We start from the raw sequence: 25,843 nt of genomic DNA on the forward strand, positions 1-25,843 counted from the left end.
CTCAGCATCGTGCACACAGATTTTTCAGGACACTGGAAGAGTTCCTGCCGTGGATTTAGATGTTAGTGTTGTGTGGATGATCCCATTCTGTGATCTTTGTGTTACTAACACTGATGCTTTTACACTTTAGGACCCTCGAGACCTCTGCTGCTCAGCCGTCCTGATCGCTGCCTCCACTTTAACCAGAGGCTGTAACCTCTGATCATTTCACCTGCACCGGCAGTAAAACTCTTCTCCAGAACCAAACGTGCCATAAACCCATCACAGCTTCATCATCAGCTCAGTCTCAGCAACATGCAGACGACCGAGCAGCAGAAACTCTGCAGGGAACGTCTGAAGTCTGTTCTTCAGTTTTCCCAGCTCACTGTTTATTGAACATGAGACAGAAAAATAACTTCACCTTTAATGTGAAACTTTTATCACCTGTGACATGTTTGCAGGAAGTTTTCATGCTGTGATTTAGTGTCACAGCCATAAATATCACACAAGGTAAAAACTACAAGTCCCAGCATCCTCTGTGTTTAGGGAGGAGCAGTGAAAGTGTTGATCCTCCATTCAGAGTAGTGATGGGATTTCCGGCTCTTTTTAGAGAACCGGCTCTTTCGGCTCCAAACCGGCTCTTCAGGTTGTTTTGTTGCTTTAATTAATTTATTATTAACAATAATATAAAATTATGCACAAAAAGGAATTACTGACGTAAAAAAAAAGTGGTTATGGTAGATATATGCGGTGGCCCCTTGAGACAAAACACGTACAAACTCCAAAACACATTTCTAGCATGAACTGAACTTCCAAAGCAGAGCTACTAGATCACTTAAATTACACAATTGAAAGCATGTGTGTATTGTTTGTGTATTTATACACAGGCACTCATATATATTCAAATAATTTAAAAAAAATTTTCATCTACCTGTTACTACCACACACCAAATCCGGTCGTCGGTACTTGCTGGCTTGTGTAGCCACTAGGTAACAAAAGCTCAACACTGCGCCCAGCATCCTGGAGCACTTCTGTTGTCTTTTGTACGTGTTTTGAGTTTTTATGTGCTTCTGAGTTTTTATGTGCTTCTGAGTTTTTATGTGCTTCGGAGTTTGTACGTGTTTCGGAGTTTGTACGTGTTTTGGAGTTTGTACGTGCTTCAGAGTTTGTACGTGATTTGAAGTTTGTATGTGCTTTGTCTCTAGGGGCCACCGTAAATATACTTTTATTTATTCACTCCACATAAAATGTAATAAATAAATCATATAATACAAAAATCAACTATTCACATTTCAACTTTTACCTATTTAAATTTTCAGCTTTTTCCTTTTACAAATTTAAAGTGAAACAACACAACACACTGCAAACCACAACACAATTAAATATAAATTAAAATATGAAAACAAAAAGAACATGCACATTCTCTGTCATATGGACCTGCATGAATAAACTTTCTGAATCCTTTATCATCTCCAACTGAAAATAGTTGTGGATGATTACTATACCTTTCTAATGTGACGTTGTTGGCCCTGGCTCTTTCTCTCTCTCTGCCTCTGTTCCTGTGAAGCAGAAAAAAAGTGCAAGAGAGAGAGAGAGAGGCTGAGAGAAAGAAAAAAAAAAAACATGTGACGGCTCGTGATAAGGAGGCGGCTGCGTTGTTCACGTCTACGATCCGGCTCTAAGAGCCATTTCGTTCGCGAACGACCCATCACTAGTTCAGAGCAGCAGGAGGAGGAAGGTGGAGCTGAGGCAGGTGAGTGTTAACATGAATATGTTTCTTCTTATGACATAAAATAATTCCACACTGTTCGTGTCTGTGGGTGAAACGTGAGGCCGGTCGGCTCCTCTGAGCGCTGGTTTCCTGTAAGTAGAGAGGAAGTGAGTTTAGCTGAGAGAGCAGGAAGAGAGTGAGAGCTGTGCTGAGGCAGCTGAGTGTTAACACCGCTCTGACATTACTGTGTCTCTGTGGCGGGAACAACAGGCTCCGTCAGTGGATGCAAAAATAATCAGACTTTGGTTTTTCAAAGGAAACTACTTTATGTTGGGAGAAGCCGCGCGCTCATTGGATAACGGCTTGTCAATCTCAAGTTATTAGCCAATGAGCGCGCAGGTTCACAGTAAGACCCGCCCTTATCACGACGTCTTTTAAAAACTAAAATGGCGACAGAAACTTTTTTTTTTTAATTAAACTTTATTTACAAACAACAGTATAACATACAAGGCACCATAATTAATCCGATTATGTTACATCCTCGGTTGAGCATCAGAGGCGGAGCCAGATATTTGAAACACCCGGGGCTTAGCCCAAAGAGTAGTATGCATGTGGGATTTTTTTTTTTTTTTTTGGGGGGGGGGGGGGGGGGGGGGGGTAGAAATGACTGAAAGATTAATAGGCTCTGTTCAAAAAAGAATGACTTCATATAGGGAAAAATCTATATCACATGTGCAGGACACCTTAAACGAGTTTTTTAATTAAGCAGCAAGGCAGAACAAGGTCAGGGCTGTATCAAGACATGAGGACTAAACCCCAATTCAACCAGACCCAGAACTGATCCAGAATTAAAACAGGACTACAACAGTTCAAAATCAGGACTACTGAGGACTTAACCAAGACAGAACCAGAATCAGAACTAGATGATAGTAGCACTAAAAACCATCATAGACCTGCACTACACTTGTTTTTTAATTCTACCAAAGTCCACTATTTAGATTGAGAAAAGTTTATATAATTATTCAGCCTTGTTGTACAAACAAGCCTGCAGAACTTAATAAATACAGAATTTGAAAAATAACAAACCTAAAAAGAAACACTAGGTACGAGATACATGAGGACCTATGATACGCTGATACTTTTGGTAAACGACCATTTGACTAACATGCGTGTCTCACCTGCTCTTGTTCATCTGTTCTGTCCTCGTTCTCCTCTCTCTCCCTCTTTGTGCTGACAATCATCAAATATACAGTTGAAACCAGATATTTACTCTTCAGATAAAAACACTTTTTTAATTGTGACATCAAATCAGACAAAATGTTTATTTTTTTAGATTGATAAATATAAAAACATATTTGTTAACTTTAAGAGTAAAGAGAGAAACTATCTGTATTTCTTAATAGCAAATGGCACCAAACTGTATTCAGATTGAGCCACACTTATGGAGCTCCACAGTTCTTTTTCTGGTGTTTTGGTTGACATCTCTTGATGTTCCCATGTCACAGAAACAGGCTCTGTGTTTTGCCTTATATGCATCCACAGCTGTGCCACCAGTTTACTCACATGGACTCTACAAACCTATCAGAAGCTTCTTCAGCTCAGAATGGAATCGTCTGGAGTTTTCTTATTAATTAACAATAAACTTAGTGTATATGTACTCCTTAATATGATGAAAGTGATAAAAAATAGACAGCTCTGTCTCTCTTTATTCTGACATTTAACTAATTCAAAAGATATTTCAATATTTATCTAAAACAAAAGTTTACTCTAAATTGATGTTGTACAGTAAAAATGTTTTATGTTTTCTCCCTAAAGTGTATGTAAATATCTGGTTACAAATGTGAATATCCTGCTGTGTACTGAAATCCCTCTTGTTTTGCATAGAAATATACTGAACAACATACAAAGCATAATATATAAAATAACATCTACCTGAGTTTTTTCTTTGAAAGAAGCCTCGAATGTCCATTCTTATGTTTCAGTACATAACTGAAACCGATTTAGTCGGGGAGGGTAAGAACTGAAAATATGAAATAAACACACGTAAGCTAAGACTCTCTAAAAAAATAGCATTTGTTCGGCTTTTCATTTCGCCATTTGTTGATTCACTCGAAGAGCAAGTAACGTAATATTGGTCAAGTGATCAGTTTGATATCAATCTTTCGTGATGCACCGTCATATTTACATTATTTGTACAGTACGAATGATTTTCTTTGGTACCTGGTCAAACTTCAGCTCTCCTTAGTATGGCTGGCTCCGTTTCTCCAACAGCGCACTCACTGCTGGCAGCAGCTGCCCCGCCCCCTCGCTCAGTTGCTTAGTGCCTGAGCTCGGATCATACCAATATCAGGGGGGATTCACGCACAGTCGTAAATTCCCACAGTGTGCACTATGTGCTTCGAATATTGTGTGTACTTTTTGTTTGATACAGTTTTCAGCCAGGCATCTAACTATGAAAAATTACACTCCAAAAGACCCCGGGCTTCTGACAAAACAACCCGGGCTTAAGCCCAGTAAGCCACCCCCACGCTCCGCCCCCGTTGAGCATTATAGCAAAACAAACAAACAAACAAAACGAACAAAAAAACAAAACAACAACAACAACAATAAGCACAAAGCTAAAAGAGTTAGCACAAAAAGAAAGAACAGTCATTGAAGGATTTGAACCAAAGGCAAAAAATAACGTGCAAAAAAAGGGCAGTCGTGATTATAAAATAGGGAGTTTTTTTTTTTAACATAGATTAAACTCTTTAAATAAAACAACAAGTTTATGGGCTTTCTTGTTATTCACAAGTTTCAGCGATTTAGCCCAGAGTCTAAAGTCATTCAGCCATCTGTTTATACATGGTTTAGCTTTAAAGTATCTGCATTTGTGAAGAAAAAATTTTCCCATCGTAAAGAAAACTCCCTTAAAATATGGACAATAACAAACCTGCTAAATTCCTTCCAGAATCTCTGTGTAAAAGAACAGTACCAAAAAAGATGTGTCACAGTTTCTGGATGATCCCCACAGAAAGTACAATTAGTATTAATGTCCCTTTTAAATTTTACCATGTAGTGACTGGCTGGATAACATTTATGTAGAATTTTAAATGAGACTTCTTTCACCTTATTTACAATCAAATATTTATGGGGGACCATCTAGACTGTCTTCCACTTGATATCTGGAACATATCGGTTCCAATAAGATATTACATATGGGAGAGAGACGATATCTTCTTGGAATAAACTACGTATTCTCTTATTGCTGTTACCAAGTTCCTGTGAAAAGCAGATTTTTCCTATTGGTGACTCAGCTGGATCAGGGAGAGCATAGGTGTCAAACTCTGGCCCGCGAAGCCATACCAAATTACTATTAGAGCTGGCCTACTGGTATTATACAGCTAATATATATATTGTTTAGTATTAAGCTTTGCTTGTTCCATATTCAGTTTTTCAGAAAAACTTGTTTGAGTCCATAAGAAGAGATTCATTCTTAAATCTGGAGGAAGATTTTTTTTTCAGTAAATATTAATGTTAGCCCGCGACCTTGTTCCAGTTTTGAATTTTGGCCCACTGTGTATTTGAGTTTGACACCCCTGAGGGAGAGTGACTGAGGTAGATATTGAGCTGTCAGTGTTTTTATATAATATTAAAGTCCCTGAGGGTATGGCACCAAGCACCATTGAGAATTCCTGAACACTGATTGGAAAATTATATAGTGCAATAAAGTCGTTGTAAGTAAGTAGTTGTCCCTCTTTATTCACCAGCTGAGCCACCAATAGGATCCCATTTTGGACCCAAGTTTCCAGGAAAAGTGATTTATTTTTCTATAAAATATCTCTGTTGTTCCAGATGAGGTATTTGTGAGGTGAGAAGTTGTGTTTATAAATGAGGGTCCACGCTAAGAGGACCTGCTTATGGAAGGATGAAAGCTTTACAGGGAGTTTCTCAACATTGTAATTACAATTTAAAACAAAATTAAAGCCACCAAAACAAGAGAAAATATAATGTGGTATAAAGTTCCAGATAGAGGTAGGGTTTTTAAGAAAATGTTTGGCCCAATTAATTTTGAAAGTGTTATTTAAAGTAGAAAAGTCTAAAACGTTAAGCCCACCTGATTCGTACTTATTCATCACAACAGTTTTTCTAATATAATGCGTACGGTTTTTCCATATAAAATTAAAGAGCATACGGTCAATATCTTTACTAATTTTCTTATCCAGATGTAAGGAGACAGCAGCATATGTTAATCGGGATATCCCTTCTGCTTTAGTAATTAACACTCTACCTTTCAAAGACAAGTCCCTTTGCAGCCACTGGTTGAACTTTTTTAGGGTTTTCTGTATAATTGGAGTGAAGTTTGAAGAGAATCTTGATTTTTGGTCTTTGGATATTAACAGTCCCAAGTATGTGACTTCTTGTTTAACAGAGATATTACAGATAGTATTTGCAGGGCAGTCTTTAAATGCTAGTAACTCACACTTTTTTAGATTTAGGCATAAACCAGAGGCCTCAGAGAAATCACTAATCACAGTAAGAGCTGGAGGGATTTGGTTTGCATTCTTCAAGAAGAGTGTGGTGTCATCGGCTAACTGGCTGATGACGAGCTCCTTATCAGCTATGGTGATTCCTTGTACAACACTGTTTGAAATATTAGTTGCAACAATTTGTGTACAAAGTAAAAATAAATATGGTGAAATAGGACATCCTTGGCGAATACCACGTTTCAGGTCAAATCTCGGGGTGGAGCCGTTAATCATTTTAATAGAACTATTGCCATTTGTGTATAAGGTTTTGACAGCTTTACAGAAAAACTTGCCAAAGCCAAATTTTTCCAAAGAGTGGAAAATAAATTGATGTTCAATTGTATCAAAAGCCTTATAAAAATCCAGGAAGAGAATGAAGCTATTGTCAGATACCAAATCAGAGTAATCAAGTAAATCCAAAACCAGTCTAATGTTATTAGAAATGTGTCTGTTTCTCATAAAGCCCGATTGTGTCTCATCAATAATTGTTTCCAAGACCTCTTTAATTCTGTTAGCAAGTATTAAAGCCATAACCTTATAGTCATTATTGAGCAGGGAGATGGGTCTCCAATTATCAATAAAGAGTAAGTCTTTGTTTGGTTTTGGAATAAGTGTTATGAGACCTTGAGTTAGAGAAGGAGGGAGGATGTTATTCTCTATACTTTCTGTAAAAACCTGCAGTAAAAATGGAGCCAGGAGATTAGAAAATGATTTATAAAACTCTGCAGTCAAACCATCTGTGCCGGGAGATTTATTGGCCTTAAGTGCAGAAATGGAATTACAAACTTCCTCCACAGTCAGAGGGCTGTCACAATAACTTCTATCTTCCACAACAATAGATTTTAGGTTTTTAATATTATTGAAAAATCCTGTTGAGACAGCCTCATTATATTTTGAGTTGTATAGTTTAGTATAGAATTCGGCACAGAAATGTGAAATTTCTCCAGGATTGTCAGAGACAATGCCATTAATATTTAGTTGATGAATAGAGTTTGTTTTTGATCTGTATTTTTCAAGTCTGAAAAAGTAAGCAGAATTTTGTTCGCCCTCCTCCAGCCACCTCTTCCTGGATCTTATGAAAGCACCCTCAGCCTTGCGTCGATATAAACCGTCCAGTTTATTTTGAAGTTCTAGTAAACTTAATTTATCTTCCTCTGAGATTTCTTCTGGAGACTTCTGGTAATAAGAGGCAATTCTGCTTATTACTTCTTGTTCTTCAGCTTTCCTTAATTTAGCAATTTGACTCCCATATCTTCTCAAGAATTTGCATGCTTCAAATTTAAAAAGTTCCCAATTGGTACAAAAGGACTTCTCTCTGTTAGCTTTGTTCCAATAATAAACAATTAATTTATTAATCTGCATGTTAACCATTTTATCTTTTAGTAAAGAATTATTTAACTTCCAATAAGAGAATTTATGAGGTATATTATCCAGTGTAAACATTCGGACGTTAATGTAAATTGCTCTATGATCAGTGAGGGGCGTGGCAAGTATATTAACAGTAATATTATCTTTATCAATACAGTCAGAAACAAGCCAAAAGTCAATACGTGATTGCCTGGATCCTGTCTTATTGCTCCAAGCAAAGAGTCTATCATCTGGAAATTTTTCTCTCCAAATATCCACAAGATTAAATTTTCCCATGAAATTTTTTAAGTTTGCACTGTATGAAGACTGCTGCCCTGGAGGCCACCTATCAACCGTATTGTCTAAAGCAATGTTAAAGTCTCCACCAATTAAGAGGACTGAATTTGGGTATTTGGAGAGCCAGAAATTAATTCTTTCTTCTAAGGAGTCAAGTAATTTATCATTTTCAGTTTTATTATTGTAACCATATATATTTACTGTTATTGTGTCTGATTAGTGAGCAGAGGTAGTGTCCTAAGGTGTCACAGTCAGAGTGTAACACATCTCCAGAAAAAGAATTTTTAAGCGTGACAACTCCAGCAGAACGCTCAGAGCCATGGGACAACCAGACTTCATTACCCCATTGTGATTTCCAAAAATTTGTATCAGCAGGTGTGGAATGACTCTCTTGGAAAAAGCAAAAATCTGTTTTAAATTGTTTGGCAAATAAAAACAAAGCTTTGCGTTTACATGTTTGTCTTAAACCCCTGGTATTAAGAGAAACAAATGAAAAAGACAAAGTTATTAGAAAAAAGAAAGAGAAAAAGTAAGTTCTAAACTTCTACAACTAAGAATAGATCTATAGGATAAGGGGACCGGGTGCTGCACAATTTAGGTAGTAGAACAGTAAAAACCCTGAGTGACTAAGCTTATAAAAACACAGTATTTAACTATCTACTGTACTATGGTTTAAATATAGCTTTTTATAAATAAACACACTCTTCAACACAAAATAAAGCTTTAACCTGAGGGTGAAAATATCAAGTTCACCATGTAAACAAGCTTACAGAAATGTCATTTCGGAGACTGAATAAGCGTCTCTATGAAGGAGGGAAAACTTCTGATCCACTGATGAATCCTCGGCCTCCCACGAAATAAGCCGGCTTACCCTCCTTAGGGGCTTTGTCTATCATCGGCCACAGTTTGTCACGACGTTCTCTGTCCTCCCTGGACAGATCTTCAGCGAACCTCAAATGATTGTCCTGCAGGTAGGAGGATGTTTTGGCTGCTTTCCATACAGCATCTCTGTAGATTCGGTAGGTGAACTGCACGATGATGCCTCTAGGTCTGGTGCTACCTTGTCGCTTGGCTCCGAGTCGGTGTACGGTGTCGATGACGTCAGGCAGCCTATGATTTTGTTCTGGCAGAACAGACTGGCATATCACAGTCACCTTTCCCCTTGCGTCTTCTTTCTCAGCCTCCCTGACTCCATGTAGTCTGAGATTCCACCTCCTGGAATATCTTTCCAACTCAGAGATTCTCTGTTGGCAGTTGTCCACTCGACCTTCCTCTTTAGTTACTTTTTTTTCCAAGTCGCAAACTTTCCCCTTCATATCTTTCATTTCCGCGCACACAAAATCAATCGTCTTTTTGAGACCCTCAATCTGGAGCGTATTCTCTTTCACCATGTTCGAGTTCTCTCTCACCATGCTCTCAATGTTATCAGACCTGGTGTTTATTAGTGCCGACAGACGAGAAATTATCTCATTTACATCAACTGGGTCAGAGTTGCTGCGTTCGTACATCACCTTCTTCGGAGCTGGCGATTTGAGAGGTGTAACAGGGAGAGGTGGGAACTCATCCACTTCTTCTTCGGCTAACGTGAGTGCCACCGTAGTAGCTGCGTAGTTATGGAAGCTATCCATTAGCACGTTGCTGGGCGTAGCACTCTCCTCGTTAGCATTCTCAGGCGCTATCTTAGACTTGGAACTTTCCCCTTTTCGCTCCTTTCTGATTCGGCATTCTGCTGCTTCTTGCCCTATGATTGCTGCATCTTCTCTTATTTAGTGAATTGTTAGTGTTAGCAGCATAAAGTTGAGGTTTTACCGTTGTTCACGAACTTTCTGTGCAGAACTCGGTAGAGAGCGTCTACTCACTCCGCCATTTGGCACACCCCCGATCGGGTAGTGACAGTGTCCAAATTCATCGGCTGCATCCTCCCGACGACCCGGCCTTCGCGGCGTACGTGGGCTGGGTCCTCAGAAGGTTGGATATGCTGGAAGTAAACAGCTGGGGAAATTGGACGGTCTAGCCTTCTGATTAGCGTCACCGCTGTCTCGGTGGAGTTTAATAAACTCGGCCGTCTGTTCCTTGCTATCTGCAATATAACAGGACACTGGAGTAAATTCTCGACCGTCTCATACTTCTGTTTAATCAGTTTTCTGTTTGATGTTTATTCAGCTGTGTAAAAACCAAGGAGGAACCCACCCGGGGGATTAATAAAGTTTTATTTTATCTAATCTAATCTAATAACTTTAATCTCAGCCAAACCGATTTACTCACGAACAAACAAAACACTGAAAAAAGCCAAACAATAACATTTTTAGGTTGTCTAAGTAAGTTATGCAGGCCCGTGCAGAGGGGGGGGGGGGCTGGAGGGGCTTGAGCACCCGCCCCTTTCCTGATGGGTGCCCAAAGTGCCCTTTTGTTGAGGCAACTTTTAAAAAACATTTTTTTATTTTATTTATTTTTATGTGTGTGTGCGTGCAGAGTCCTGTCTGTGCCCCTCAACAATAATATTTAACTATTAATCACAGTTTTGCTAAATAAAAGGATCTGGCTTGCATCAGTCACATGATCACATTTAACCAATGATCGCCCTTGATGGCAGAACGCGCTGGTTACGAGCCGGGAACGAGCTCACAAAGAGCACGCGCATTTTTAGCGGTCCGGAGCTGTAGGAGAAACACAAGTTAACTCAGAGACACAGACTGATGCGACAAAACCAGTAAGTAGGTGTACAGCGTACACTGTAGTGTATAGCACACAGGAGTATTAGCTTATTACGTACACGTTGGTAAGCTGTCTTGTGGCAATTTGACGAACTGAAACAAACGAGCGTGCTGTGTGTGCAACAGCGTGACAAACATTACCTGTCCTTTTATTAACTGCACATGTAGTGCTGGTCACAGCTGCTGGCTACCTGTGTAAGGCTGTCATAGGTCTGTAGCTCTGTCACCGTTTTAGGGAACATATTTAGTTTTAAAGTAAGTTACAGAGCATTTCCTGCCTTTCTGGGGGGATTATATTTCACTAAAAACGATCTAATATACATGTCCACATAATTATGCATTATTATAATATATTAAAAACACGTTGTATTTTAAAGAACATACTTTAAGAAGCAGATTATATTAGATTTATATTTTAAATAAGACAAAATTTGGATTTTACAGCAGCAAAATTATTGTATCTCTGCAGTTTAAAAATGTAATAAGCTTTGCCCTGCACAGAGTGGATAGTGAAACAAATGGAATCATCATAAATACATTATTTCATATTTATTACTTCCCCCTCCTCATTGCTTTATTATTGTAGCTCTAGTAATAAATAATAATGTAAGGATTCTGGATCAGCACCATTATGCCCATAGTATATACAGTATTCTGAAGAAGGTCTAAAATGTCACTGTGTGTGCATGTGCTTGTTTTATGTATATGGATTTTTTTAAATTATTACTCATGATATAACATTGTCCAGACATGGCTGGTAAGGACATGAGGAGGAAACAGTAGGAGCTGTGTGAGGCTACTAAAGGCAGTGCTATAACATTTTTCTGTCATCATTTTATTATAGATTAAGTGCAAGAGTTGTTAGGTGTGGATAATTAGATTATAGTTTATTGCAATAGCAAGTTGTGCCTTGTTCTCAGATGGACAGCAAGTGGAGAGTGATATATGAAATGATGGGATGGAAGGAAGAAGAGAAGCAAAGAGTGATTCACAGGCAGAGCCTAATTTGTTTCTCACAGTTTTTTGTTGCCTTATGGTTCCAAGCACTGTCACCAATCTTTGCATTTTGTTATTATCTCATGACACTTGTTTAATCAGCTACCATCTCTCCTATGGACTTTTTAATGTCTACAGTCTCAGATCAACACAGCCCTGCCCTTCAGCACTATCCACAGCAACCCCTCAACAGCAACATTGTACCCATCAGGTAAAACATCGACTACGTTTGCTTTGCCTTGTCGCCACCTCACAACAGTGATATAGTATGATGCAATCCCATATTAGATTGTTGATGAATGTGTGTTGTTGTTATTCAGCCTGGTTCAATGTGCCCCTTTTTAACTTTGAGCACCCGCCCCTTTAAACGTCTCTGCACGGCCCTGGACTTATATATCATGTTTAACCTGAGTAGCGAAAGTCCGCGGTGATCTGAAAATGATGTGCCGGGAGTTGTGCCGTTCTCGGCGGCTTCAGTGACCCTCGAGCTCCCGGCTGGCTATAGTGCTGGTGGGTAGCAGACGTCTCCGAAAACGTCGAAGCACTTTTGCAAATATGCGGTATCTTGATAAACCGAGCAGATATTTGATGTTTACACAGCTACTTTCTCGCCTGAAAATATGTTAAAAGTTTATTTTGTGACCCAGAAAGATTAGTATGAGTAATTTTAAAACTTAGTAGCGGCCGCCAAATTGAGGAACTGGATTTGGTGGTCATGAAAATGGCATTAAACAAGTCCCCAGGGACAGATGGACTCACTACTAATTTTTATCAATTCTTCTGGAAGGACCTAAGAACTTTATTGTTTGATGCATTAAAGGAATCGATACAGAAAAAAAGAACTGATGCCGAGCATGAAACAAGCGCTGATAACCCTGATCCCTAAATCGGGTAAGGATAAAAGAATTTTAGACAATTTAAGACCCATCACCTTAAACACTGACTATAAGATCCTGTCTGGAGCTGTAGCTGAGAGGCTAAAGAAAGGCATCTCAAACATTATCAGTGAAACACAATCAGGTTTTTTGAAAGGAAGACTAATTCATAACAATATTGGGCTGGTTTTGGACCTCCTTGAGTACAGTGAAATAATCCAAGATGTCACGGTCCTGAGTCTGTGGACTCAGTGTTTTTCTGTTTGTATTAGTTATCTTTGATTTCATGATGTGTTTTGATTCTCTTGGGTTTGATTTTTGTCGCTAGTATTCCTAAGTCCCTAGGTCCTTGGCATTTCTTGTGTTCTCCTTCTTAGGTCGTGGTTCTGTGTTACTTCTGTTAGTATACAGTCATCTCTGTCAGTGTGTCTCTTGTTCTGTCACTGTATCCCCTAGTTTAGTCCACGTCTGTTCAGTTTCCTGTTTTACTTTGAAAGTCTGTGTACTATGTCAATGTGTTGAGTTTTGCCGCCCCTTGTCTTGTCATGTCTGATGAGTCCCAGCTGTGTTCTCCTCCTGTTTCACATTCCCTAATCACCTCAGTATGTATTTAAGCCCTGTGTTTTTCCCTGCCAGTTGTTGCGTCCTCCACGTTTGTTGTGTGTGTATTCGTTGTCGTCTACCTTCAGCATCTCCAGTCTAGTTAGTTTAAGTTGTTGTTTATGTATCGCCAAGGGTGACTCACCAGCAAATAAAGCTGTCGTTTAAGTTAATGTTTTGTCTCTGAGTCCTGCACGTGGGTCCAGCCACTGACAGCCACACAACTCATCGTGACACAAGAGAGAGGATACATCCTGTTCTTAGATTTTTACAAAGCATTTGACTCAGTTGAACATACGTTCATATTAAAAACTCTGCAGTCTTTTGGTTTTGGACAGGAATTTATCAATGTTATAGAGATGCTATATAATGACATTAACAGCTCTGTTTTGCTAGAACATGGTACATGTTCAAGGTTTGAGGTTAATAGAGGGATAAGGCAGGGATGTAGCAGCTCACCACTTCTGTTCATCATGGTTGCTGAGTTATCTATTTTGATTAAAAACAGTCACATTGAGGGGTTAACTGTGATGGGTGAACAGATAATAATCAGTCAGCTCGCAGATGATACCACCCTGTTTCTAAAAAATGAGGACCAGATTCCTTTAGCCTTGCAGGTGATCAACCACTTCTCCAAAGCTTCTGGCCTACAGCTGAATATTAATGAATAAGAAATTCTAGCTCTGCATGAGTGTACCCTGCAAGCAATAAATAATATACAGATCAAAAAAGAGGTGAAGTATCTGGGCATTGTAATTTGCAAGGATAAGACATCAACTGAAAATAAGAATATCTGTGCCAATATAGAAAAGTGTAAGTCAATTTTAAACAGGTGGCTGCAAAGGGACATAACTCTGTTTGGGAGAATCTTGCTAACCAAAATGGACAGTCTGTCCAGACTAATCTATCCAGCCTTTTCTCTGCCCATATCTCCAAAACGAATTCAATCTATAAATAATCTTAATTTTAGGTTCATATGGAGGAACAAATGTCATTCTATAAAGAAAAATGATATGATTAAGAATTATGAAGAGGGTGGGGCTAATGCCATTGACTTTGATGTTATGAATGGTGTACTAAAACTGAAATGGTTAAGATCTTTCATTAGGAACAAAAATTCCTTTTGGAACATTATTCCCAGTGTGATTTTTGGCAAAATGGGTGGAATAGACTTTTTGTTACGTTGTGACTTTGATTGCAGTTCGTTACCTGTTAAACTCTCAGCTTTCCATCAGCAGGTCCTTCTCTACTGGAAGATCTTAAGGGATTTGGGCTGTAGCTCATTTTACGGATGATAATGGGGTCTTATTAAAACATGAGACGTTTTGTGAGAAATTTGATGTAAGATGTACTGCTAACAGATATAAATCCCTAGTGAAAGCCATCCCAGTCCCTTTGAGATCAAGGATAAAAGAAGATATTGTGCACTCTAAAATTTCTCCTGGACTGAGGCAGCTCTGCATAGCTGGAGCTGAATTTGGTGACAGCAGGTTTACAAACAAAGTGATCAGGAATATTTTGATCAACGACATTTGCCCTAATCCGGTTAAAAGAAATTATATCCTTAAAGAATTTGAGACCATGGAGGTTAAGGCGATAAGAAAAAAGTATATTTCACTTCCTCTTTCCCCTAAAGTAAAAGAGGTTCACTTTAAAATCATTAATGAGGTTTATCCAACCAATGAATTCTTAAGACGGAAATTTAACTTAGATGTGAACGCCTGCACATTTTGTGAAAATGATATTGAAAGTCTGGATCACTTGTTTTTCTACTGTGAATCAGTGCACTCCTTCTGGACTGACATGTGGAGCTGGCTACAGTCCAGGAGAATTCAGTTACCACATTTGACGGTGACAGTAATAAAGTTTGGAATACTTGCTGAGAATGCAGATTTTGACCTGTTGATTAGGACGATTTTGTTAATGGGAAAATTTTTTCTTCACAAATGCAGATACTTTAAAGCTAAACCATGTATAAACAGATGGCTGAATGACTTTAGACTCTGGGCTAAATCGCTGAAACTTGTGAATAACAAGAAAGCTCATAAACTTGTTGTTTTATTTAACGAGTTTAATCTATGTTAAAAAAAAAGAAACCTCCCTATTTTATAATCATGACTGCCATTTTTTGCTCATGGTATTTTTTGCCTTTGGTTCAAATCCTTCAAAATACATACAAAATCAGTATTGATACTGACGTAAATGAATAGAAATAGAGATGGACCGATACGTAATATCGCATCGGTCCATCTCTATTTCCCTTTCTGGATTAAGTAAGGTTGTAAAAGCAGCTCGATGTACAACCTGTTCTTTGGATCCTCTACCAGCCTGGGCTATAAAGGAACTGTGGTCAGCATTAGGACCCTACAACCTGTTTCTTTTAAATACTTCATTGAGTCTTTCCTGAATGTTTTAAATCAGCTGTGGTAGTACCAATCTTGAAAAAGCCTGGACTGGATGTTGACATGGTCGCAAATAGGGCAGGGTATCGTCACTGAATTCTAGAATCGATTTGATTCCGATTCACAAGGTCCTGAATCAATTCGATCCACGATTCGATTCAATTCGATTTGAATCTGGGAAATTTTGCCTCAGATAGTCAGAAATATTATAATTCAGATCAGTACATTTACATATTTTTGTATCTATAAAAAGGAAGCTGACACTCGCAAGACTTTATCAAAGGTGTGAGCATCACAGCAGAGGCCTTTGTGTCAAAGTAGCTGAAGATAAAACAGAAAAACATGAAGGTGGTTTTATAAAAATATTCTACAGTAGATCAAAAACGAAAGAAAACCATTAATCGACATATGAACATTACCTCTGAAGTTACAGCGGTTTTATGACAGACACAGCGTTTTGCAATTTGCATAATTTTAAAAAGTTTAAATTTGTTCAGAAGCCTGTTGAACGGCAGAAATTAGGTTTTCTTTTCGGAAGTAAGTAAAAGGAAAAAAACAGCGGCCGACAGCGCTGTAAACAACGGTAGACTTGTGCGTAACAAGCAAGCGAATAATGCAGAAAACAGATTTTTAGACAGGAAACTGTGTGTGTGAGAGAGAGAGAGAGAGAGAGAGCTGTGCATGACGTGTGATTTTATCCTGGTGGAAGCAAAACAGCAAAAGTCAGAGTGAGTTCATGACGATGTTTATGTGAAGCGTAGTTTGGATCTTCTTTTGCTGCTGGTTCAGTCAATATTGTTTGGAGAGAGATAAAACTAACAGCTTTAGAATCAGCGTAAAAAGGACGTAAACACAAAGCTCGGAGCCGCCGAAACATCAGAATCAGCGAGCTGTCGGCTTTCAGCCCCGACCGTGTCCGTGCCATCGGGTGAGAAAGGCGACATCTCACTGATTCTGATGTGTCGGCGGCTCTGAGCTTTGTGTTTACGTCTTTGTGCAGAATCCGTGTTCCTGCTCTCATTTACTGTTTCAGCTGTTTGGTGGTTGTTAAAGTTTTGTGAGGTTTAACCTGAGATTCTGGCGTTGGTGCAAAATGCAGCTGCTCGCATTTTAACAAGAACTGGGAAATTTGAGCACATTACCCCGTTCTGAGATGTCTTCACTGGCTACCTTGTCAGGTTCGAGCAGATTTTAAGGTCCTGCTGCTCACCTACAAGGCTTTAAACGGATTGGCACCTTCATACCTCTCCGACCTTTTACACCTTTATGTTCCATCTCGTGCTCTCCGATCTCAGGACTCTGGTCTTCTAAAAGTTCTTAGAGCCAGAAAAAAGACAATTGGAGAGCTTTTTCTTTTCATGCCCCGTTTCTGTGGAACAACCTCCCACAAGATATTCGGCAGGCTGCTCTGTGGAGGTTTTTAAAACCAAGTTGAAGACACATTTGTTCACCCGATCCTACATGTCTTAATTCTATGGCTTTTAGTTTTTACATTTTTATTGTTTTTAACTTGTATTGTGTCTTTTACCTGTATTGCTATGTATCGCTTTTATTTAATTTATCTCTTTAGTTGTACAGCACTTTGTTTGAAAGCGCTTTCTAAATAAAGTTATTATTATTATTATTATTACAAGGTCCACGTTTACGGGAACATCTGCTACAGATATGGGAGAATATTTGATTTCTATTGTAGACAGAAGCCACGGGTGTGTTCAGTCAGACGTTTAGAATAAACTTTGGTCTATAAATGTGTTTCATGATTTATTTTTAACTCCAACTGCTTATTTGTACTATGCTTTCATTTCAGAGTGCAATGAGAAATAAAAAGGATATTTTCAATAAAACTGTCACGATCCTGGGTCTGTGACTCAGTGTTTTCTGTTTTGTATTGTTAATCTTTGATTTCATGATGTATCTTTGTTTATTCTTACGTTTTGGTTCTGTGTTTTGTTGTACCTCTAAGTTCAGTCTTTGTATTTCCTGCTTTGTTGTGAAGGTCCGTGTCTCATGTCACTGTGTTTAGTTTGCGTTTCCTCTGTCTCGTCTTGTCAATCACTCCCAGCTGTGTCCTCCTTCTGTGTCTCATTCCCTCGTTATCCCTCTGTGTATTTAAGCCTTGTGTTTGCCTCTGTTAGTTGCTGGTTTGTCTGTGTATCTGTCAGGGTCCTGGGTCTCCTGAGCTAGTGGTTTCAGTTCTTTGTGATTTTTGTGTTATGCCAGTTTAGTTTGTGAGTTATTCTATGCTTCCTAGGTTTTGATTCCCTGTCCCCCTTGTTTCTCTGTGCGCTCTGTTCTGTGTTTAGTCTTCTCTGTCCATTTGTTCTGCCCTGTGTTGTTGCCTTCTGTGTCTCCCTCTGTGTAACTGTCTATATAGTGATGTGTTGTGGTGCTTTGCTCCCACCCCTTGTGTTCCGTGTTTTCGTCTTCCCTTCGTGTACTTCTTCATATTCGTGTACTATTAGTTTTTAGGTTTTTGCTTAGTTTCCATGCTCACCTTCGCCATTTCTGTTTGTATCACCATGTGATGAATAAACTCACTTGCATCTGAGCTGCCTGCATAAAGGGTCCTTTGATAATTTACACACGGCTCGCAAACCGTGACGAAAACACTGGAAAAATTGGGCTGTTCTAAAACGTTTGACGGGTAGTGTATATATTTAGTTTATATATTTTCTTTATTTATAATAGTTTGTTTTATATTGTAGCAAAGTGTTACTTGGATACTTCTCTATGTGCTTCTTTATATGCAATTTTGTTGCATTCTGAGCCTTAGAAATTTATTGTGATGAACTGCTGTTAGAATCAAGTTAAATTCTGATAAATCAGACAATTACCTCTCCAGCTGTTGTTACAGTCTTTGTTTATCGGATCCTTACAGGGTAAAAGATGACGACACCTAAAGAAATCCTTCTGGGGACTTTGAAGGATTTGGGACGTGATGACTTTGAAGAATTTAAGTGGCATCTGAAGAATGGGTCTGTAGAAGGTTTACCAGCAATCCCAGAGAGTGAACTGGAGAATGCAGAGAGGACGGACATAGTGGATCTGATGTTTGATACCTACTCTATCAACACTTTTGAAGTCACTAAAAATCTTTTGGGGAGGATAAACAAGAATGATCTGTTGGAGAATTTAAATAAAACCATCCCAGAACCCACAGGTAAGTCAGGGAATGACTAAACAAAAAATACATAAACAATAAAAACATTAGTTAACATTACACAGGTGCCATTAAAATCTATATAAATAATAAATCCAAAGCACTTGCCAACACTTTCAGGAGTGAGAGACTGCAGAAAGCCAACAGTTTGTGTTTTATGCATCTGCACAAATAACCTCCTGTGTACACATGAATATCTGCTCTTTGGGTTGGTTTGATTAAAATGGGACCAGCAGCAGGTTTTCTGCCCATTTTACAGATTTATATTGTCAGATTGGTTTTAGAGCTGTTTTATCAACATAAATGAGGCGACAACAACAGTTTGGGACACGTCACAAATATGATCAAAGTGCTTTTTCTTAAATCTATTTACCAGTTGAAGGTAAAGTTAAAAAAAATGGCTGCCATTTCTTTCTGCTGTTTGGAGACCCAAACAAAAAAATGCCCAGACAGTAAATGCTTTTTATTATGGTTGATAAACAGGACACTAAGGTGATTGGTCAAAGGTTGGAGGAAAGCCACAGTTCTCCTTATTTGACTGAAATCCACCATTTCAGCTCATGTTTTTTCTTCTGCAGCTTTCTGGGAGATTCCACTTCAGCCTTCTGCTGGCAACGCTCCAGTTACCAAGCTTCCCTTAGGCAGCATCATTAGAAGACATAGCATACATTTACACTGCTATGCTGATGACACCCAGCTCCATCTGTCCATGAAGTCAGATAACACACACCAATTAAACTGCAGGAACGTCTTAAAGACATAAAGACCTGGATGGCCGCTAACTTTCTGCTTCTTAATACAGATAAAACTGAGGTTATTGTACTCGGCCCTGAAAATCTTAGAAATATGGTATCTAAGCAGATTCTTACTCTGGATGGCATTACCTTGGCCTCCAGTAACGCTGTGAGGAACCTTGGAGTCATTTTTGACCAGGACATGTCCTTCAACGCACATATTAAACAAACATGTAAGACTGCTTTCTTCCATTTGTGCAACTAAAGTTAGAAATATCCTGTCTCAGAGTGACACTGAAAAACTAGTTCATGCATTTATTACTTCCAGGCTGGACTACTGTAATTCATTATTATCAGGAAGTCCAAAAAATTCCCTGAAAAGCCTTCAGTTAATCCAAAATGCTGCAGCAAGAGTCCTGACAGGGACTAGAAAGAGAGAGCAGATTTCTCCTGTATCGGCTTCCCTTCATTGGCTTCCTGTTAAATCCAGAATTCAAAATCCTGCTCCTCACATACAAGGTCTTAAATAATCAGGCCCCATCTTATCTTAATGACCTTGTAGTACCATATGACCCTATTAGAGCACTTCGCTCTCACACTGCAGGCCTACTTGTTGTTCACAGAGTATTTAAAAGTAGAATGGGAGGCAGAGCCTTCAGTTTTCAGGACCCAAAAAGATAGTTGGGTTTTTTCTGTTGTATTATTGTAGGTTCTTTATCTTACAATATAAAGCACATTGGGGTGACTGTTGTTGTTATTTGGAGGAATTAAAAAAAACGTTTATACTTGAAATTCTTTCATTTATTCTACATATTTATTCATTACTGGCTCCATAGTGTTGTTTATGTAATATGTGAAATGTTTCTAGTATTGATTTGGTGCTGTATAAATAAACACAATTAAATCAAATGTGTCTCTATAAAACCTGCCCTCAGTTATAACTAGAGTTGGATGTCTCGAGACCGGTCTCGAGACCACTTTTACGTGGTCTTGGTCTCGTCTTGGTCTCGACGGACTTTTGTCTTGGTCTCGGTCTCGGTCTCGCTGTTTCGGTCTTGCGTTCTCAAATCGACATAGTGTTCGGGAGATTTGGAGTCAACCATCAGCGGAGCGGGGGGGGTGGCTTACTGGGCTTAAGCCCGGGTCATTTTTTCAGAAGCATGGGGTCTTTTGGAGTGTAATTTTTTAGTTAGATGCCTGACTGACAACTGTATAAAACAAAAACAACACACGAAGCACAGAGCGCACCGTCGTAAATTCCCCCTAATTTTGGTATGATCCGAGCTCAGGCACTAGGCGACTGAGCACAGCACCCATGTGAGCCAGGGGGGAGAAGCTGCTGGCTGCGAGTTTGCTGCAGACAGAGGACAGCTTAAGTTTGACCAGGTACCAAAGCAAATCATTCGTACTGAACTAATAATGTAAATATGACGGTGTATCACAAAAGATTGATATCAAACTGATCACTTGGTTGCGTTACTTGCTCTTCGAGTGAATCAACAAATGGCGAAATGAAAAGCCGAACAGCAACAATGCTGTTTCTTTAGAGATTTACATTTCATATTTTCAGTTGTTACCCTCCACGGCTAAACAAACTCTCTAAATCGGTTTCAATTGTGTACTGATGTACACAATCTTAATGTACAACCTTAAACCTGCTGCTGGTCCCATTTTAATCAAACCAACCCAAAGAGCAGATATTCATGTGTACACAGGAGGTTATTTGAAACCAGATATTTACATACACTTTATGGAGAAAACATAAAAACTTTTTTTTACTGTTAAACATCAATTTAGAGTAAACTTTTGTTTTAGATAAATAAATGTTGAAATATCTTTTGAATTAGTTAAATGTCAGAATAAAAAGAGGGAGCTGTCTATTTTAATCACTTTCATCAAATTTAGGAGTACATGTACACTAAGTTTATTGTTAATTAATAAGAAACTCCAGACGATTCGATTCTGAGCTGAAGAAGCTTCTGATAGGTTAGTAGAGTCCATGTGAGTAAACTGGTGGCACAGCTGTGGATGCATATAAGGCAAAACACAGAGCCTGTTTCTTTGACATGGGAAAATCAAGAGATATCAACCAAAACACCAGGAAAAGAACTGTGGAGCTCCATAAGTGTGGCTCAATCTGAATACAATTTGGTGCCATTTGCTATTAAGAAATACAGATAGTTTCTCTCTTTACTCTTAAAGTTAACAAATATGTTTTTTATATTTATCAATCTAAAAAAATAAACATTTAGTCTGATTTGATGTTACAATTAAAAAGTGTTTGTGTTTTTATCTGAAGAGTACATAAATATGTGGTTTCAACTGTATAGTTGATGATGTTGGTGTTTGGCTTGATTGTCAGCACAAAGAGGGAGAGAGAGGAGCAGAGAGGGAGAGAGAGAATGAGGACAGAACAGAGATGAACAAGAGCAGGTGAGACACACATGTTAGTCAAATGGTTGTTTGCCAAAACTCATCAGAACATGTATCTAGTACCTAGTGTTTCTTTTTAGATACCATTTGTTACTTTTCAAATTCTATATTTATTACGTTTGCACAACAAGGCTACATAATTATATAAACTTTTCTCAATCTAAATATTGTACTTTGGTAGAATTAAAAAATAAGTGTAGTGCAGGTCTATGATGATTTTTTAGTGCTACTATCATCTAGTTCTGATTCTGGTTCTGTCTTGGTTACTGTTGTAGTCCTGTTTTAATTCCAGATCAGTTCTGGGTCTGGTTGAATTGGGGTTTAGTCCCTGTGTCTTGATACAGGCCCGACTTTGTTCTGCCTTGTTGCTTAATTAAAAAACTAGTTTAAGGTGTCCTGCATATGTATATAGAATAGCATCTGGCTGCAGTTTAAAGACTTTTTTTGTCTCGGTCTTGGTCTTGGTCTCGTCTCGTCTCAGTCTCGGTCTTGGTCTCGTCTCAACTTGGTCTTGGTCTTGTCTTGGTCTCGATACCCTCTGGTCTTGGTCTTGTCTTGGTCTCGGATTAGGCGGTCTTGACTACAAGTCTAGTTATAACCCAAGTGTCAGGGCTCAATGGCTCATGAAAAGGAATGGAGTCAAGCACAGAACCAAAAAACGGAGGCTGAGTGACTTTTAACAGAAATGTATTTTACTAGATTTCTTGACAGAGAAAGCTGAATCACGGCTAAATTCAACAGCAAGCGAGGTATTATGAGAAGTGCAGAGCTGAGGCCAGAACATAAGCTGAGGCAGGTCAAAGGAACAACAGGGGCAGAATCGGGCGAATAGAAACTATCCAGGATCACTGGAACAAAGGAGATAATAATCAGAGTGGTCCACAGTGTAGTGAATGAGTCCAAGATTTAAAAACTAAGAGGTGTTACGTGGCTGCAGGTGGAGATCAGCTGGAGGAGGAGATGAATTAAATCTGGGTACAAAGTGAGATGTGGGTGCACAGGGAGGCAGGCAGCTGAGGATGGCAGTTTGCAAGAGTGAGTTTTCCCAGCAGTGGCAGGCCAGAATCCTGAGGCGTGACTTATGGCGAGAGTTGGAAGATGTATCCAGGTGCCGACTAGGGAACAGGAAAAGAGGGTTACGCGAAACAAGCTGAGGAGCACAAGACAAAATGTGAGGCAGAGAACTGACTGTGCTAAGCACACAATCTGGAGAAGGTTCATTGTGAGTGCTGCTCATAGATACTGCCGGAGTAATTGGCAACAGGTGAGGAGCAGGGAGGAGTGAGGAGGGCTCCACCCAGGCGAGGAGAGCTGATGCTGTGGAAAGTTACTCAGACTCACCCGGATCATGACACCAAGAGTCCAGTGAACTGAACACATAACCACAGTAACCAGAATGCAGTTTTCTCATTTGTGTCATTTGCTGTTTATTCATGCAGAGATTCTCACTGAGTGTCAGCTCAAACTCAAGTCAGACCTGAAGCAGAAGTTCCAGTGTGTGCTCGAGGGGATTTCTACAACAGAAAACCCGACCCTCCTGAGTCAGATCTACACAGAGCTCTACATCACAGGGGGAGGGACTGCAGAGGTTAATGATGAACATGAGGTCAGACAGATTGAAACAGCATCCAGGAAACCAGACAGACCAGAAACAACCATCAGACAAGAAGACATCTTTAAACTCCCACCTGGAAGAGATAAACCAATCAGAACAGTGCTGACAATGGGAGTGGCTGGCATTGGGAAAACAGTCCTAACACGGAAGTTCACCCTGGACTGGGCTGAAGACAAAGCCAACCAGGACATCCAGTTCATGTTTCCATTCACTTTCAGAGAGCTGAATCTGCGGAAAGAGGAAAAGTTCAGCTTGGTGGAACTTGTTCATCACTTCTTTACTGAAACCAAAGAAGCAGGAATCTGCAGCTTTGAAGACTTCCAGGTTGTGTTCATCTTTGATGGTCTGGATGAGTGTCGACCTCCTCTGGACTTCCACAAAACTACAATCCTGACTGACCCTAGAAAGTCCACCTCAGTGGATGTGCTGCTGATAAACCTCATCAGGGGGAAACTGCTTCCCTCTGCTCGCCTCTGGATAACCACACGACCTGCAGCAGCCAATAAGATCCTTTGTGACATTGTTGACATGGTGACAGAAGTCAGAGGGTTCACTGACCCACAGAAGGAGGAGTACTTCAGGAAGAGATTCGGAGATTCGGAGCAGGCCAGCAGCATCATCTCCCACATCAAGACATCACGAAGCCTCCACATCATGTGCTACATCCCAGTCTTCTGCTGGATCACTGCTACAGTTCTGGAGTTTGTCATGAAGAACAAAGAGAGCAAAGATCTGCCTAAGACTCTCACAGAGCTCTACCTACGCCTTGTGCTATTTCACCTAAAAACGAAGGACATCAAGTATGATGGAGGAGCTGAGACAGATTCATGCAGGAAGATCATTGAGTCTCTGGGAAAACTGGCCTTTGATCAGCTGCAGAAAGGAAACCTGATCTTCTATAAATCAGACCTGACAGAGTGTGGCATCGATATCAGAGCAGCCTCAGTGTACTCAGGAGTGTTCACACAGATCTTTAAAGCTGATGAGTGTCACATGTTCACCGGTGTCGTTTACTGTTTCGTCCATCTGAGCATTCAGGAGTTCTTTGCTGCTCTTCATGTCTATCTGACCTTCATCAACTCTGGAGTCAACCTGCTTAAGAAACAATCTCCTCTCTTTAAAATCTTCCAGAAAACACTTACTGTAAAAGACTTCTACCAGAGTGCTGTGGACAAAGCCTTAGAGAGTCCAAATGGACACCTGGACTTGTTCCTCCGCTTCCTCCTGGGTCTTTCACTGCAGACCAATCAGGATCTTCTATGCATGCTGACAGAGACAGGAAGTAGCTCACAGACCAATCAGGAAACAGTCCAGTACATCAAGAAGAAGCTCAGTGGGAAACTGTCTGCAGAGAAAAGCATCAACCTGCTCCACTGTCTGAATGAACTGGATGATCGTTCTCTAGTGGAGGAGATCCAACAGTCCCTGAGATCAGGACGTCTCTCCACAGATCAACTGTCTCCTGCTCAGTGGTCGGCTCTGGTCTTCATCTTACTGTCATCAGATCTGGATGAGTTCGACCTGAAGAAATACTCCCGTTCAGAGAAGGCATTTTTGAAGCTGCTGCCAGTGGTCAAAGCATCCAAGAAAGTGCTGTAAGTGAATCTATGAACAAATATGTTTAATAATGCTAGATGAATAAAAGAATATGTCTCCATTGTTATTCTTCCTCAGGCTGAGAGATTGTGAACTCTCAAAAAGAAGCTTTGAAGCTTTGTCTGAAATTCTCAGCTCCCCATCCAATCATCTGAGAGAGCTGGACCTGAGCTCGAACTACCTGCAGGATTCAGAATTGGATTTGCTGTGTGTTGGACTAAAGAGTCCTGACTGTAAACTTGAAACTCTCAGGTAAGGATACAGACGTTTTGACACTTTTTGACTCTTAAATCTGTAAGTTTATCTTGATGCGGACGTTCAAAGTCAGCACAATTTTCCTTTTAAGTTCCTGAGTTTATATTTTTGACTGTCAGGTTGTCTGGACAGATGTTTTTATTTTATTTTATTTTTTTACTTGTCCCTAAAGTCAGAACTAAACCCACATGTAGATGACTTTCTGTTACTGGAGCAGCCTTCCTGAAGACAGCAGTGTGTTTTCATGCTTTTAAAGCCAAACTCACCTTTCAGACCTGGCTTTCATTTATTATCTATTTTTGTTTGTTTATTATATATTTATTTCTACTGTTTAACTACTGCTCACATCTTTTATCCTCCTTTTTAATTGTTCATTTCTTTTTACCCAGTGTTTCTATATTGCACTTTGTATTTGTCTATATTTATCATGCACTACTTTGCTCATTTATTGTTTGGTTTTAATGTTATTAAATTTCGGTTCTTTTGGTATTCGTTATGGCCAAAAAGACACGGCTCAAAAGTGGTCTTTTTACTTTTTAAGTTATTAAATTTGTAACTGTAGTGATTTGTGTGTGTGACAGAGAGGCACTGCCAGGGATTTTTGACACAAGTTGTTCTTG

General features: G+C 39.4%; 1 protein-coding gene across 1 annotated transcript; it reads left to right on the top strand.

Moving 5' to 3' along the window:
• The first annotated feature begins 1,672 nt into the window (after positions 1 to 1,672).
• LOC146608852 (NLR family CARD domain-containing protein 3-like) lies at positions 1,673 to 25,224 on the top strand. The gene is made up of 4 exons (XM_085348541.1): positions 1,673 to 1,733; positions 18,309 to 18,590; positions 23,197 to 24,967; positions 25,047 to 25,224. The coding sequence occupies exons 2-4, from the start codon at positions 18,317 to 18,319 to the stop codon at positions 25,222 to 25,224; spliced, it is 2,223 nt and encodes a 740-aa protein (XP_085204667.1). The 5' UTR covers positions 1,673 to 1,733; positions 18,309 to 18,316.
• The last annotated feature ends 619 nt before the right edge of the window (positions 25,225 to 25,843 follow it).

This window comes from Diplotaxodon limnothrissa, linkage group LG23 (assembly GCF_057381915.1).
Source record: "Diplotaxodon limnothrissa isolate DT_005_m linkage group LG23, D_limnothrissa_male_GT1.1, whole genome shotgun sequence".
In the NCBI taxonomy this organism is placed as follows: domain Eukaryota; kingdom Metazoa; phylum Chordata; class Actinopteri; order Cichliformes; family Cichlidae; genus Diplotaxodon; species Diplotaxodon limnothrissa.